At 39.6% G+C, this 15,147-nt stretch overlaps 1 protein-coding gene across 2 annotated transcripts in view; it reads left to right on the top strand.

Annotated features, from left to right (window-relative positions):
- Nucleotides 1–15,147, top strand: part of atrnl1a (attractin-like 1a) — a 398,015-nt gene that overhangs the window by 274,670 nt on the left and 108,198 nt on the right. For both annotated transcript variants that reach the window (XR_007892410.1, XM_051648603.1), the window contains one exon: nucleotides 695–773. Coding sequence is in view for 1 of the 2 variants with exons in the window: in XM_051648603.1 (XP_051504563.1) it covers nucleotides 695–773 (79 nt within the window). In the remaining variant the exon portion in view is untranslated. The remainder of the gene's footprint in view (nucleotides 1–694; nucleotides 774–15,147) is intronic.

Genomic DNA, 15,147 nt, shown 5'->3' with positions numbered 1-15,147 from the left:
CATATCCTACCTCTTCTGCATTACATTCCTTTGCACTGTATATAACAGATTTGTATTTGTACATACTATATGTGTATTTTTGTCTTATTGTGTATTTCTATATATACTTCTATTCACTTTTTATTTTTATTCTATTTTATTATTATTATATCTGTCTTGTTGTTGTGTTGTTTGTGCACTGGAAGCTTCTGTCACCAAGAAAAATGCCTGTGGAAGCACACTTGGCAATAAAGCTCATTCTGATTCTGATTCTGATAATGGGGTGTATATGAGCACCAGTGCTTTTAACTTCACTGCAGCTCAATACATCTGTCACCTTATCACTTGCAAGTGGCAGCTACAGTACAAGCAGTGATTTCTGCTTTTTTATATGCTTTTAAAGAAGCTATTTCTAATCAAGGCCAACTCTCTTGAACATCACACATCTTCAGGATTTCAGAAAACATATATTTTTGAGTCTTTGGTATGCTGTTTTTCAATGTAACAGACGGTAATGTGTCAGTGATTGATATAACAGTCAGTTCCACATTCGATTAATTATTTCATATTGTGTGATTGGAATATAAATATATGTAACAGCTGTCCTCTGTCCAACCTAGACAGTTATTGGAATGTTATCCACAATTGCAATTATGAAGTCATGAATCGTATTTGATTGACGGATCTATTGATTTTCCATGTCTTTTCTCTCCAGCTGTTTCCTGTCCCTGCTGTTGGTTGCTGCTGTGGTTTGGAAAGTCAAACAGACATGCTGGGCATCACAGAGGAGAGAGGTAACATCTGCACATTAGCACTTCCTGTGCTCATTGACGTGTTCATATTATATTGATTATTGCCTGGGGTTTCTTTGTATTTAACCCATGCTATCAAGATTAAAGTGTTTTAAATCTCTATACACATTTGTATTTGTAGTAGGGCTGTCTATTTTAACAAAATTATTTACATGATTTGCTGATAGATTGATTGATTGATCAAATTAACTGCAATTATTTGCGTATCAATATTTGCTGAAAAAATCCCCCAAATGAGAGTAATTTCACATTACATTATTGTGGCAGACGATAAAGCATTGAACAGCATTACATTGCATTCTGGTATTGATTGCATTACAAAAGGTGGCTTTAGAAGTTGTTTTCCTATCATTGAACATAAGCTTAATACAGGCCTAAACTAAATACCTGCGTCTAGCTTTTTTTTAGCGCAATGGCGTGTTCAGTGTGAATGGCTATTTGTATGCAAAAAAATGTCCCATTGTTGTACACGTGGGATGTTGTCCTGTGTCTCGCTGTTTTTTCTCGCTTGTGCCATAAGTGCTGCGTTTTTAAGACACTCTGTCAAGTTAAACAATGTAGAGTGAATTCACTAAACGGTTATTTAGTATTTCAGCACAAAACATGCCTCTTTCTATGTAAATTGGGCTCATTATAGATTGTGCTTCATTTACAAAAATTGCCCGGCACTAGGGTTGCCACGGTGTATGGTTTTACCGGTTTTACTCGGTACAAGGGACAACACCGGTGTGAAATTTTATACCGGTGGAAACATTTTGAATGGAACATCCAATATCAATACAATAGCCTAACGAATAGAATAGCTTTAAATAAAGAATAGTTGCCTAATCATTATAAATGAACCTAAATAACGCATTGAAAGCCAGATGTTCTTTACCAACTTATCAAATTACACAGGCTGCAAAGTATACACACTGACAGAAGATGTTTAATTGCAGGTAGTGAATATAATGTGCATGGTGGGTAACTGTAAGACATCTCAGATTTGAAATGATACAAGAAATGCTGTTAGACACACAGACACGCGCTTGAAGAAACACACTATATTATATTTTTAAGAACAGATGACAGAAAAGCCGTCTATGTGCATGTTTAACGCGCTGTTTGCTCGGCGAAATCAAAAGAAACAGCAACAAAGGGCTGCCCTCACGGCCCTCCACCGGGGGATGGAGTGGTCTGATCACCAACTCCAGGCCTGTAGCGGGTCTCCACGTCCCTGGGTCGCCCGTCTCGGGGCGCTTCGAAGCCTTCCTTGGGTTCTTGGCAGCGGGCCATGAGACGGGGGGCGTTTGCTTCCTGCGGGCGGCTCTACACTGGGGCCGGCCCTCTGGGGCAGGCTGCGGCGGAGCCGGTATCGTTGCCGCAGGGAGACGCCCTTGGCGACGAGCAGACGGGTTGCGGGATATTGATCCGCGCCGGGGCAGGATGTGCTGGATAGCCTCCATCTGCTTCTTAACTGCCGAGAACTGCTAGGCAAAGTCCTCGCCGAATAGGCCAACCTGGGAGATGGGGGCATCAAGGAACCGTGCCTTGTCAGCCTCCCTCATCTCGACCAAGTTGAGACAAAGGTAGCGCTCCTGGGCCACCAAGGTGGACATCGCCTGCCCGAGAGTCCGCATCGTGACCTTCGTTGCCCGGAGGGCGAGATTGGTCACCGAGCGCAGCTCCTGCATCAATCCTGGGTCAGAACTACCCTCGTGCAGTTCTCTCAGCGCCTTGACTTGGTGCACTTGCAGAAGAGTCATGGCATGTAGGGCGGAGGCTGCCTGTCCAGCGGCACTGTAGGCCTTAGTCGCCAGTGAAGACTTAAGCTTACAGGCCCTGGACGGAAGTCTCTGGTGGCTCCGCCAGGTGGCGGCACCTTGCGGGCACAAGTGCACCGCAACTGCCTTATCCACCTGGGGAATCGCCGAGTCCCCCCTGGCAGCCCCACCATCGAGGGTAGTGAGAGCAGAGGAGCTCAGAGTTCGGGTCTGGGCAGTAAAAGGTGCCCGCCACGACTTTGTGAGCTCCTCATGCACCTCCGGGAAGAAAGGGGCCCAGGAACCAATCATCAAGCCACGAGGGTTCAGGGCAGGGCGGAGGGGTCCACTCCAGCCCGACGCTCGCAGCCGCCTGGGAAAGCATGGCCATCATCTCCGCGTCGGCCTGCGACAGGGCGACTGCACCCGAAGGTGGGAGCCCCGTCGAGTCCTTTTGCATCAGACTGATCCAGCCCACTCTCCGATGCTGCAATTGAGAGCTCATCCACTTCGCAAGCCCCGAATGACATCGCAAACTTGCCCTGAGATGAGCCGGTGATCTCAACGCAGAACTCGACTGGGGCAAACGAGCGCACTAGGGAATGGGAGGTCCGTGGGGGGTTACCCAGTGGAGCGGCTCCCATTGGAATCCCCAAATTGCTCCCAGTGCTAACCGACGCAGCCACAAACCCGTAGGTAGAAGGACCACGGCGGGGAGCCGCTGTGGTGGCTTTCCCTCTGAGGAAGGAAAGCCGCGACCGCAACGTTGCCATGGTCATGTTCTCGCAGTGAGAACATGACCCATCTACGAACGCCGTCTCCACATGGGCAGTGCCCAAGCATGTTAGGCAGCGATCGTGGCCATCGGAAGCGGAGAGTTAACGAATGCAACCAGAAACTATACACAAACGGAAAGGCATCTTTAAAAAGACACTCTCCGTGAGTACCACTCTTTTAGAAGGGAAATATACTCTTTTAGAGGAAGAATATACTCTTTTAGTCTGCTGAAGTGCCAAGGGGCGTTCTCTGCACTCCACCGGTGCAAGAGGGGGAGAAGCCACTGTAATGCACCATAAATCCAACAGCTTTTGTAGAGGTCAGTGGATCGGTGGAGGAATTCAGCTCGCTGAAATACAACTGCTCTGCTCTGAAGAGAAAATCTGAATGAGTGGTTGCGAGCCAGCTCCTTTTATACCCGTATGTCCGGGGGAGTGGCATGCAAATTCCACTTGCCAATTCCCATTGGCCTTTTCTCAAAGATCAGAGGTGTTTGGGGCTCCCAAGAGTGACCCCTAGTGTCACTACATCGACACAACGTTGAGTTAGTGACAGATAGGGAACAAATTTATTCACACATTCAAAGTCAATACTCTTCCGAAGCAGCTAAACTGTGTCCTGGGATGAATGGTAATAAAACACCAACATTAAACCCGCAACAACCCACAATAAGTGATGTATTTGCCCGGACAACGAAATACCTGACCAGTAGCCCATGATGGAGAGTATGCACAGATGAAATTGGTTAGTTGCCAAAGAGATGTTGCCCTTCACAACTGTTGAAAAGCCATCTTTCAAAAAGTTTACAACACACATTTTAATTGCACTTCAGTTTTTTCAGTTTCTTTTAAAACTTTAGTTAAAATAAATAAAAAATAAAGTTCAAAGTTTGAAATCAAGCTGCTTTGCGTTATTGTGCAGGCTATTGCTTAACGAAAATTAGCCAATAGTACCACCTAGCGTCCAATCAGCGGTAATACTGGTGTTAGATTTAACGTGAACACTGCACCGGTGTGAAAATTATGATACTGTGGCAAGTCTACCCGGCACAATTTACATCGCGCTATCACCGCCAGATGAAAGCAGGTGAAATTTTTATTTTTATTTTAAAGAGATGTTTGTATACATTTTCTTCGATCGTGTCAGCACTATTTCAGCAAATAATCAAATGATGATAATGGAGAAGATTGTTATAACCCGGCATATATCCAGATGCTTGGTAGTCATCGCACTTTCTGTATGTTAAATAGATGATTGTGGTATCTGGATCACAGTAGTGTAGTGATGCTCTACAGTCCCGGCAGTGTGAGCCAGATCACAGTGGTCTGCTGCCGCTTCTGCTATATAGTATTCAGAACCAACCCACAAGAACGGAATTGTGTTTTGTAAATTACGTTCAGCACATACAGTATTTTGTGGTTGTATTTGCGCCATTGCCTTACCTGCATAATTCCTTTAGTGAATCAGGTGCTAAACCAGTGCAGACAAATGAATGGCACTTTTACAGGGTACAATTCATTCTTGGTGAATTCCCCCATCTATCTGTTGAAAACCCATCTTGAGACCCCTGTATTACACTCTGTTCAGCTGTGATTAACATGTCTTGTGTGAACGGCTCCATAGTCATTCTTACAGTATGTTGCCTGCTCTTGATTAGTATGGCATGGTGTATTTGATAAGTCTGTATAGTAGCATGGCTGACTGCATGCTTGCCAAAATATGATTCAGGAGGTAGTTCAAGTTTGAAATGATCCAATAATAGGAAAATCTCATATTACAGAATTTACATAAGAGTCTGAGGGTTTGATTAATTGCATTTTTATTTTTATTTTTTATTTTTTTACATGTTATTTTATATGTAATTAATTAATGTGTTAACCCTCTTATTGTCTTAGGTTCATTTTTGACAGGTAAATAATACGTTATAAATACTGCATAGTTTTTGGTACTGGAACCAAACGTTGTAACTGTGAAGACAATCAAAACAAACAAAATAAAAAAGAAAATACATTTGTATACATAATTATTTAAGATAGATAACAAATTAAAACAAATTGTTCCTTCCATAGTATTAATGGGTCATTCTTACTTTCTGGATGTTTTTCAGCTTTAAATTGTTTTTGTTCATCTATGAATTAAATTTGACCTAAAAAAAATATTTAAAGAGTACCTATTATGGTTTTTCAAATATTACCTTTCATATAGTGTGTTATATAACTGTTTGTGAATGTAAAAAAGTCTGCAAGGTTTCAAAAATCAAAGTGCACGACAAATGGAGTTACTGACTCCCAAAAGAAAGAACCGATTCTGAACACCTGAAACAAGTCGTTAGTAATTCCAGACTTACTTCCTGTACTAACCTATGCAATTTGGTAACAAAAAACCCACCTCTGGTCTTCATTGGCTGCTCGCGAACAGCTTTGACCCGCCCTCAAACACTACACTAAGCGGTAGACTAATCACAACAGACTGGGACATCTGACCAATCAGAGCAGAGTAGGCTTTCTGAAAGGAGGTGTTTAGAATGAATGCTTTAGAACGGATCATTGAACGAGTCATTTTTGACACTGGGAAAAAAGGTGATGCTGCAATTTAAATTATCTGTAAATTAAAGTGTTTTTATTTTTTAAAATTTATTTTTTTTTTACCTTGGATGCATGTAAATCTAATGTATGAGACCTTTAAAACAAAATTAGGCGCATTTAAAAACCATAATAGGTGCTCTTTAAATTCCCCAAGTTTAGCCCATAGACCCATACTTTTCTCTAGCTCCCCCACCTGCTCCATTGGGTTCTGCACAAATTACATGCTTTGCTTTTAAACAGGGTTTTTGCACACATGCACATGTCCACACACACAAACACACACACAGGGAGTATTTCTTTTGTTTTGTTTTTTGTTTGTTTTTTTACAGTTTTGAAGAGGTACTATGTTAGTTAATAGGTTTACTAACATTATTTTATATGATAGGGTACAATGGGGCTAAATGCCCCCCAATGGTAAAATACCTAATGGATGTTATTTTCTCCTAAAAACTTAGAAATAACTATTACTGCGCCTTCCTAAACCCCTGTAATGCTGCAAAAAAAAAAAAAAAAAACAACAACAAAAAAAAAAAACATTGACATTAGTAGTTGGTAAGGAATGGATTTGTTGCAATGGACATGCAAAGTGGGCCCAATTTGACTGCTGGAAAATGCAATAGAGATTCATTTGTGAAATAGACATGTACTAAATTTGTTATTCTAAAAAAGTGCTCTGTTCATTTTCTACAAGCAGAATAAATCTATTGAATCAATAAATCATATAAATTGTTGTAATATACAGTTGCAACAAAAAGTATGTGAACCCTTTGGAATTAGCTGGTTTCTGCAATAATTGGTCATAAAATATGATCTCATCTTCATCAAAGTCACAAGTATAGACAAACGAAATGTGCTTAAGCTAAAAACACAAACAAATATCATATTTCCTGTCTTTATTGAACACATCCCCTTAAACATTCACAATGCTGTGGAAAAAGTAAGTGAACCCTTGGATTTAATAACTGGTCGATCCTCCTTTGGCAGCAATAACCTCAACCAAGCATTTCCTGTAGCTGTGGATTAGACCTGCACAATGTTCAGAAGGAATTTTGGATCATTCTTCCTTACAGAACTGCTTCAGCTCAGCCATATTCTTAAGATGTGTGGTGTGAATGGCTCTCTTGAGGTCATTCCACAGCATCTCTGTTGGGTTAAGGTCTGGGCTCTGACTGGGCCACTCCAAAAGGTAGATTTTCTTTTTTTGAAACCATTCTGCAGTGGATTTACTTCGATGTTTAGGGTCATTGTCCTGCTGCATCACTCAACTTCTACTGAGCTTCAGCTGGCACACAGCCACCCTGACATTATCCTGTAGGATATCTTGGTAAACTTGGTGATGGCAAGTGGTCCAGGCCCTGAAGCAGCAAAGCATCCCCAAATCATGATGCTCCCTTCACCGTACTTCACCACTGGGATGATGTTTTCATGTTGGTATGCGGTGCCCTTTTTATGGTATACGTAGTGCTGTTTGTTCTTCCCAAACAATTCAACCTTAGTTTCATCAGTCCACAAAACATTTTCCCAGTAGCATTGTGAATTGTCAAGGTGGCTTTGCGCAGTGATGTTTTTTTGTTGGAAACCAGCGGCTTCCTTCGTGGTGTCCTGCCATGGACACCATGCCTGTTTAATGTATTCCGTATAGTAGACTTATGAACAGAGATGTTAACCAGTTCCAATGATTCCTTAAAGTCTTTAGCTGTCACTCTAGGGTTCTTTTTTATTTTTATTTTTTTCTCCTCATTGAGCATTCTGTGGTGTGCCCTTTGAGTACTAAATCGTCTCCATTTATAGACAATGTGTCTATCTGTGGACAGATGAATATCTAAGCTCTTCGAGATAACTTTGTAACCCTTTCCAGTTTTATGAAAAGCAACAATTCTTGATTGTAGGTCTTCTGAGATCTCTTTTTTGCAAGGCATTGTCCACATCAGCAGATGCTCCTTGTGAATAGCAAACTCAAATTGTATGAGTGCTTTTTATAAGTCAGAGTATTTCTAACCCAGCCGTCCAATCTCGTTTCATTAATTGGATGCCAGGTTTGCCAACTCCTGACTGATTTAAGAGGGGTATGTAGTACCGTTGTACACTAATCAAGAATGTATGCATTTTTAATGGTTTTTACTACTGGTCAGAAATGATCCGAAGGACAAAAGGAAGTTACAGTTTCCTAAATTGACAGCTCTAGTTTTATGTGTTTGTGGGCAGTTCTTTGGCATTTTTTTTGTACCTTAATTTCTTAGCTGGGATGTTATTACCTCTATAGGGCCCTATGATTTCCGCTTTGTGGAAAACATGGACAGAATCGCAGAATCCATTGATAAAAACGGAATTCGACATATTTTGGGATAAAATTAATGTATAAATGCTCAATTAATTAAATTAAAATCGTGATATGCCCTAGTGTAATGATTTAACAGCAAAAGGCTGAGATTTAATTAAACAGATATATACATTCTGCATAAGCTTCAACAGTAAGTGAATGTGAGAAGCCACTGCTTATACACTAACCACATAATTAACATCACGTGTGCTCTGTGTGTGTATTAATAACAGAGCAGAGCACTTTATTTGATGTGAAGCGCAGCACATATAAACTATATATATATATATATATATATATATACAGGTGCATCTCAGTAAATTAGAATGTTGTGGAAAAGTTCATTTATTTCAGTAATTCAACTCAAATTGTGAAACTCGTGTATTAAATAAATTCAATGCACACAGACTGAAGTAGTTTAAGTCTTTGGTTCTTTTAATTGTGATGATTTTGGCTCACATTTAACAAAAACCCACCAATTCACTATCTCAAAAAATTAGAATACATCATAAGACCAATAAAAAAAACATTTTTAGTGAATTGTTGGCCTTCTGGAAAGTATGTTCATTTACTGTATATGTACTCAATACTTGGTAGGGGCTCCTTTTGCTTTAATTACTGCCTCAATTCGGCGTGGCATGGAGGTGTTCAGTTTGTGGCACTGCTGAGGTGGTATGGAAGCCCAGGTTTCTTTGACAGTGGCCTTCAGCTCATCTGCATTTTTTGGTCTCTTGTTTCTCATTTTCCTCTTGACAATACCCCATTGATTCTCTATGGGGTTCAGGTCTGGTGAGTTTGCTGGCCAGTCAAGCACACCAACACCATGGTCATTTAACCAACTTTTGGTGCTTTTGGCAGTGTGGGCAGGTGCCAATTCCTGCTGGAAAATGAAATCAGCATCTTTAAAAAGCTGGTCAGCAGAAGGAAGCATGAAGTGCTCCAAAATTTCTTGGTAAACGGGTGCAGTGACTTTGGTTTTCAAAAAACACAATGGACCAACACCAGCAGATGACATTGCACCCCAAATCATCACAGACTGTGGAAACTTAACACTGGATTTCAAGCAACTTGGGCTATGAGCTTCTCCACCCTTCCTCCAGATTCTAGGACCTTGGTTTCCAAATGAAATACAAAACTTGCTCTCATCTGAAAAGAGGACTTTGGACCACTGGGCAACAGTCCAGTTCTTCTTCTCCTTAGCCCAGGTAAGACGCCTCTGACATTGTCTGTGGTTCAGGAGTGGCTTAACAAGAGGAATACGACAACTGTAGCCAAATTCCTTGACACGTCTGTGTGTGGTGGCTCTTGATGCCTTGACCCCAGCCTCAGTCTATTCCTTGTGAAGTTCACCCAAATTCTTGAATCGATTTTGCTTGACAATCCTCATAAGGCTGCGGTTCTCTCGGTTGGTTGTGCATCTTTTTCTTCCACACTTTTTCCTTTCACTCAACTTTCTGTTAACATGCTTGGATACAGCACTCTGTGAACAGCCAGCTTCTTTGGCAATGAATGTTTGTGGCTTACCCTCCTTGTGAAGGGTGTCAATGATTGTCTTCTGGACAACTGTCAGATCAGCAGTCTTCCCCATGATTGTGTAGCCTAGTGAACCAAACTGAGAGACTATTTTGAAGGCTCAGGAAACCTTTGCAGGTGTTTTGAGTTGATTAGCTGATTGGCATGTCACCATATTCTAATTTTTTGAGATAGTGAATTGGTGGGTTTTTGTTAAATGTGAGCCAAAATCATCACAATTAAAAGAACCAAAGACTTAAACTACTTCAGTCTGTGTGCACTGAATTTATTTAATACACGAGTTTCACAATTTGAGTTGAATTACTGAAATAAATGAACTTCTCCACAACATTCTAATTTATTGAGATGCACCTGTATATATATATATATACAAACTACCGGTCAAAAGTTTTGAAACACTTGACTGAAATGTTTCTCATGATCTTAAAAATATTTTGAATTGAAGGCGTATGCTTAAATGTTTTAAATTAGTTTTGTAGACAAAAATATAATTGTGCCACCATAATAATTTATTTAATTATAAAACTAAAATTTAATAATAAAAAAAAAGTTTTTGAAATTGATGACTTGGACCAAATAATAAAGAAAAGCAGCCAATAAGTGCCCAACATAGATGAGAACTCCTTCAATACTGTTTAAAAAGCATCCCAGGGTGATACCTCAAGAAGTTGGTTGAGAAAATGTCAAGAGTACATGTCTGCAAATTCTAGGCAAAGGGTGACTACTTTGAAGATGCTAAAAAAGAACACAGTTTTTATTTATTTTGGATTTTGTTTAGTCACAACATAATTCCCATAATTCCATTTATTTTATTCCATAGTTGTGATGAAAAAATAAAATACAAAATAAAGAATGAGTAAGTGTTTCAAAACTTTTGACCGGTAGTGTATATATATATATACATAGACTGTATATAAAGATGGACAACGCGTCTCCACTTCCTCCTACTGTACAAAAATGAAGCCAAAATATCCCGGAAACGGGCACTGCCATCTTGCACTGGTGACGTCATTTGGAGCCACAGTCTGCGCAGTAGTGATCGTGGGGTGGAGCCGCGATATCTTTAGACAGAGTATAATTCTGATTTTTACAGTATTATTTTCTAAATAAAAAAATAATTAGTAACTGCTAGATACCGATCACCTGCTTTTATCCACATAGCTAACGTTAGACTGCTTGTTGTCTTAGATAGCTAGCTAATAACATTAATTTACTGATTAGCTTACAAAGCACAAATTTAACTTACCGAAAAAATGGCAGTGATCCCTCAGACCCCTTAGGTTGGTTAGTATAGTTTATTTCAGAACAATTCAATTTTGTCGGTTTGAAACAGACAATCACAGCTATGGAAAGTTAAAAGTTAAAGTTAACACTTCATCTCCTCCCGACGTTCCCGAAAAGAAGTCCGTAGGTGCCTCCGCTACTACTTCACTCAGAGAAGCTGTCAATCATGACGTCACAACCCCTTTTTATAGCATCTAATAACTAATTAAAGCCAAACTTATCAGAAAAATTAACAATTGAATATACATCAACGTGATAAGAATTACCTAAAATGACAGAAACCATCTTTGGGAAAAATGTATTTGAGGTGTACTATTCCATCCGCTAACATGGATGGGGTGGGGTTTATGACCTATACTGCAGCCAGTAATAATAAAAATAATGCCATGTTATGTTAAAAAATAATTGCTCTTTTTTTCATTTGATTAAAATTCTAATTAATTTGATTAGACAGTTGTTTTTATGATATAATGTAATTAAACTTTAAAACCCGGACTTCAGAGAAAATAAAACGGAAACATGGAATTTGGGAAAAATAAAATGGAATTTGGAAAAAAATAAAAACTTCATTGGGCCCTACCTCTATACCATCTGTGACATCCTATGATGCTCCTGGGTGTGATTGATCCTTGTAAAAACTTTAACCCCATTTTAGTGTATGAAGCTTATTTTCATACAGTGGTATTGTTTTCAGAGTAGTGGACACCAGGAAAAGATGATCGTTTTATAACTTGTTCCTTGCTGTTAGGCCACAGCAATCAAACACCTCCCTGTGTCTGAGGGGTGGGTAAATGTCACACACATGCCAGCCGATCTGCCTCAGTTTAATGAGAGAGGCGCAAAAATAAACACTACCATTTTCCTTCATTACCCATCTTCACAAACCAATTAACCCTGACAGGGGCCCATGTAAAAGGGATAGATTAATGTGATGTATCTCTCTAAAAGCATCTGTCCTCTCTTGCTCGCTCCATCTCCATTCTTACTTTTTTCTCTCCTTTTATTCCTTCATTCATGCATTATTTTACTGGATACATAAATGCAAATGGGTATTCACAAACTAGTTGTCACCAAGCTTTTTAAAATCAGCACAGTTAACAAGGTCTTTAATTGAAAGCGTGCCATGCACCGGAAATTTGGAATTGTCAGAGTTAAACGTGTGCTTTATTCGACTCCCACTTCAGTGATCGCTGTTACCCTTGGCGTTTTCCTACATACCAGATATGCGCTTGTAGAATGAGCATTTGGATAATAGAACAGTTTAAACCAAACAAAAGTCATGCTTCACACTTCAGTCTTCTCCTCAAAAGGTATTTTGATCAAAGGAATAGAATTGTATTTGCATTTTATAGGATAGCTACAGCAAATAATGAAACATTCAGAATGTGATGCAGTTCAGTAGAGTTGTTGTTACAGTTAGCATTTTTGGCCAGTGCAGTTCAATAGTATTGACACAACTGTGGAGATATTGGGAACACATATGAACTTCCAATACTTAGTGAGCTGCCTCGCTGTCTACTGTTGACATAGGCAGCTGCTTTCTTAGTTGACTGATTTGGAACACTTCACATTAGCAGCAACTCCATGGCACAATGCACATGTAAATATTTGGTAAAATAATATATTTTTTATCACCAATATTGTTCAGCATTGAATCAAGTTTATTTATAATCAACATTCTTGCCATTTTAGATTTATTTTTTCACTGAGCTCAACAAATTCTGAATGTATACTGGGATTGTATTCTCTACAAAGATTACATGCGATGCTGCCTTTTGGGCTTAAATGTAATATCTTCAGAGGCAACATAATTAAGATGCCCATCTTTTAAAACAGCCTTCCTGTCAGGAGTGCTCATATGATGCATTAAAATGTTCTCTTCATAGGCAACTCACTGTTACAGAGCTGTTATCTTGAAATTATAGGTGGATATGTTTGTGTGTGTGTGCATTGTGTTTTCCCAGGTGATGTTGGACCTTGTCACATGTTCTTCCCGTACCCAATGAGCAAACACTACCACAACCATATTGGCACACACATATGCGCACACACCTTTGCTAGCTTATTTATCTACATTATTTATGCTGTCTGTCCCATATCGACCAGGCCCTGCTTTTCCAGCAATAGTTCCAGAGAACCTCTTTCTGCCTCCATACATCCACACTCGTGTTTTACATTCCACACAACACAACAGAGCTCAGCTGTCAGGCAGTGATGATGTCAGTTCCGGAAGGATCTATCGTATGCATTTCCCACACCATCCAGTCACGTCCGTATACAGCCAATTGGCTTTTGGCTTGATAAAGATCTCGTCCTCCAGGGCTTTATCTGTGCTGTTCTTCTGGCTTTATGGTTATGTGGCGGATGATATGTTGGGATCTCACAGAAGTTTTATGGAGTGCTGCATCACTTTGCTCCCCACTGCTGCTTAATTGTGTTGCCTCATTGTCAAGCTTCATTGCTGACAGCGGCTATCTTGTGATTTGCCGCACTGGATACTTTAAGCCTGCTGTAGCGGCCCCTTCATCACTCCCTCTCGCTGCAGCCATCAACTGGGAAATTAACAATGCAAATCAATGGAGCTGAATGGTGTATTTTTCATGATCCTCTCTCTCTGATGTATTTAGAGCATGAATGATTATTTCAGAGATAGATTACGGACGGATGGCGCCGCGAGCACTCAGGGAATCTGTCAATGTTTTCAAATGGGCCTAATTCATTATTTCATCCCTCCCTCTTTCTTAAGTGCAGAACATTTGGTAGGGTATTTTTATTTCATTCCACCAAATGTATTATAAATTCTTTGCGGCTGTGGTCAGGGGATATCGGCCGTGCACTTCCTCAGTCTGTCGGCATGCAGATGAAAGTAATATATGGAATAGCTGCGCAGTGAAATGCACTTTGGTGAATCCTAAAAATATGCACTCTGAGCGTAATACATTTCATGTGTGTGTGTGTTTGCACTCTCATACACGCTTTAAATCCATTAATGCATTCACAGAACCACAGAATTCCCAAGAGGAGAATTTCCAGGCGGATTCATCACCCAAAAAGGGAGAAATAATGGAATCTCTCCAGTATAGTTAATTATAGATCATAACCAAGACTGTTGAAAACAAATTTAGAACTGGGTTTATGATAATGACTCTCCCAACAATAATTTCTGGATATGAGATCAAACAATCAAAACCACTTTGAAATTCTAATGATGATGCACAAGACGTCTTGTACAGATGTCTATGAATCTCCTAATAGGGTCTCCCCCCAGCAGACAGCCATAGAGCTGCATTTTGACAACTAAGCTCATTAAGTTTTGCTGTTGTCTTGCCATACATGTATAAATAAACAAAAACGACACTGCCTCTTTCACTTTTCATTACTGCACCGTGCTTCTTTACTCTATAATTCATGTGTTATTTAATACAAACTGTCATTACCCCATCAAACATGTGGGGCAATACTGAACGCTAAGTACAATAATGTTTTCTCTCATTCTGTGGATAGAGATCCAATTCCTACAAATAATTGGAATGCTCAGCTCATATTAAAGGGATATTCACCAAAAATGTAATTTTGTCTTCATTTAATCACCCTTATGTTGTTCCAAACCCATTTGACTTTCTTTCTTCTGTAAAAAAACAAAAAGGAGAAAGTTATATTGGTTTGGAACAACATGAAGGTGAATAAATGACAGACTTTTCATTTTTGGGTGCACTATCCCTTTAAGCATTTAGTTGTAAACACAATATGTCTCTTCCCATCCAGATATTTTTTTTATCATTTGACAGTGGCATATTCCATTTTCTCTGGCCAAGTTACTATTCACTTGCTGGTTGTTTTTGAGGTATTCATGTCACGATTGGGAGCAAGTCTTGAAATGAGTGTTTATTTGACCTTTCTAGCACAATATGATAATTAGCATAATTCCCTGTTACATAAATGTATTATTGTGAACAATTATTCATTAATACAGAGATTGTTATGATGATTCAGATTTTTAGTATGCTAATATTGAACTTTTGTTAAAATAACATATACTTAAAGGGATAGTTCACCTAAAAATTTAAATTCTCATCATTTTTTATCAGGAAGACTCTCAGACTTGAGGAAGGTTT

This window comes from Myxocyprinus asiaticus, chromosome 21 (genome assembly GCF_019703515.2).
Source record: "Myxocyprinus asiaticus isolate MX2 ecotype Aquarium Trade chromosome 21, UBuf_Myxa_2, whole genome shotgun sequence".
Lineage (NCBI taxonomy): Eukaryota > Metazoa > Chordata > Actinopteri > Cypriniformes > Catostomidae > Myxocyprinus > Myxocyprinus asiaticus.
The sequence above is the reverse complement of the archived record's forward strand: the minus strand, read 5'-3'. Positions and strand labels throughout refer to the sequence as shown.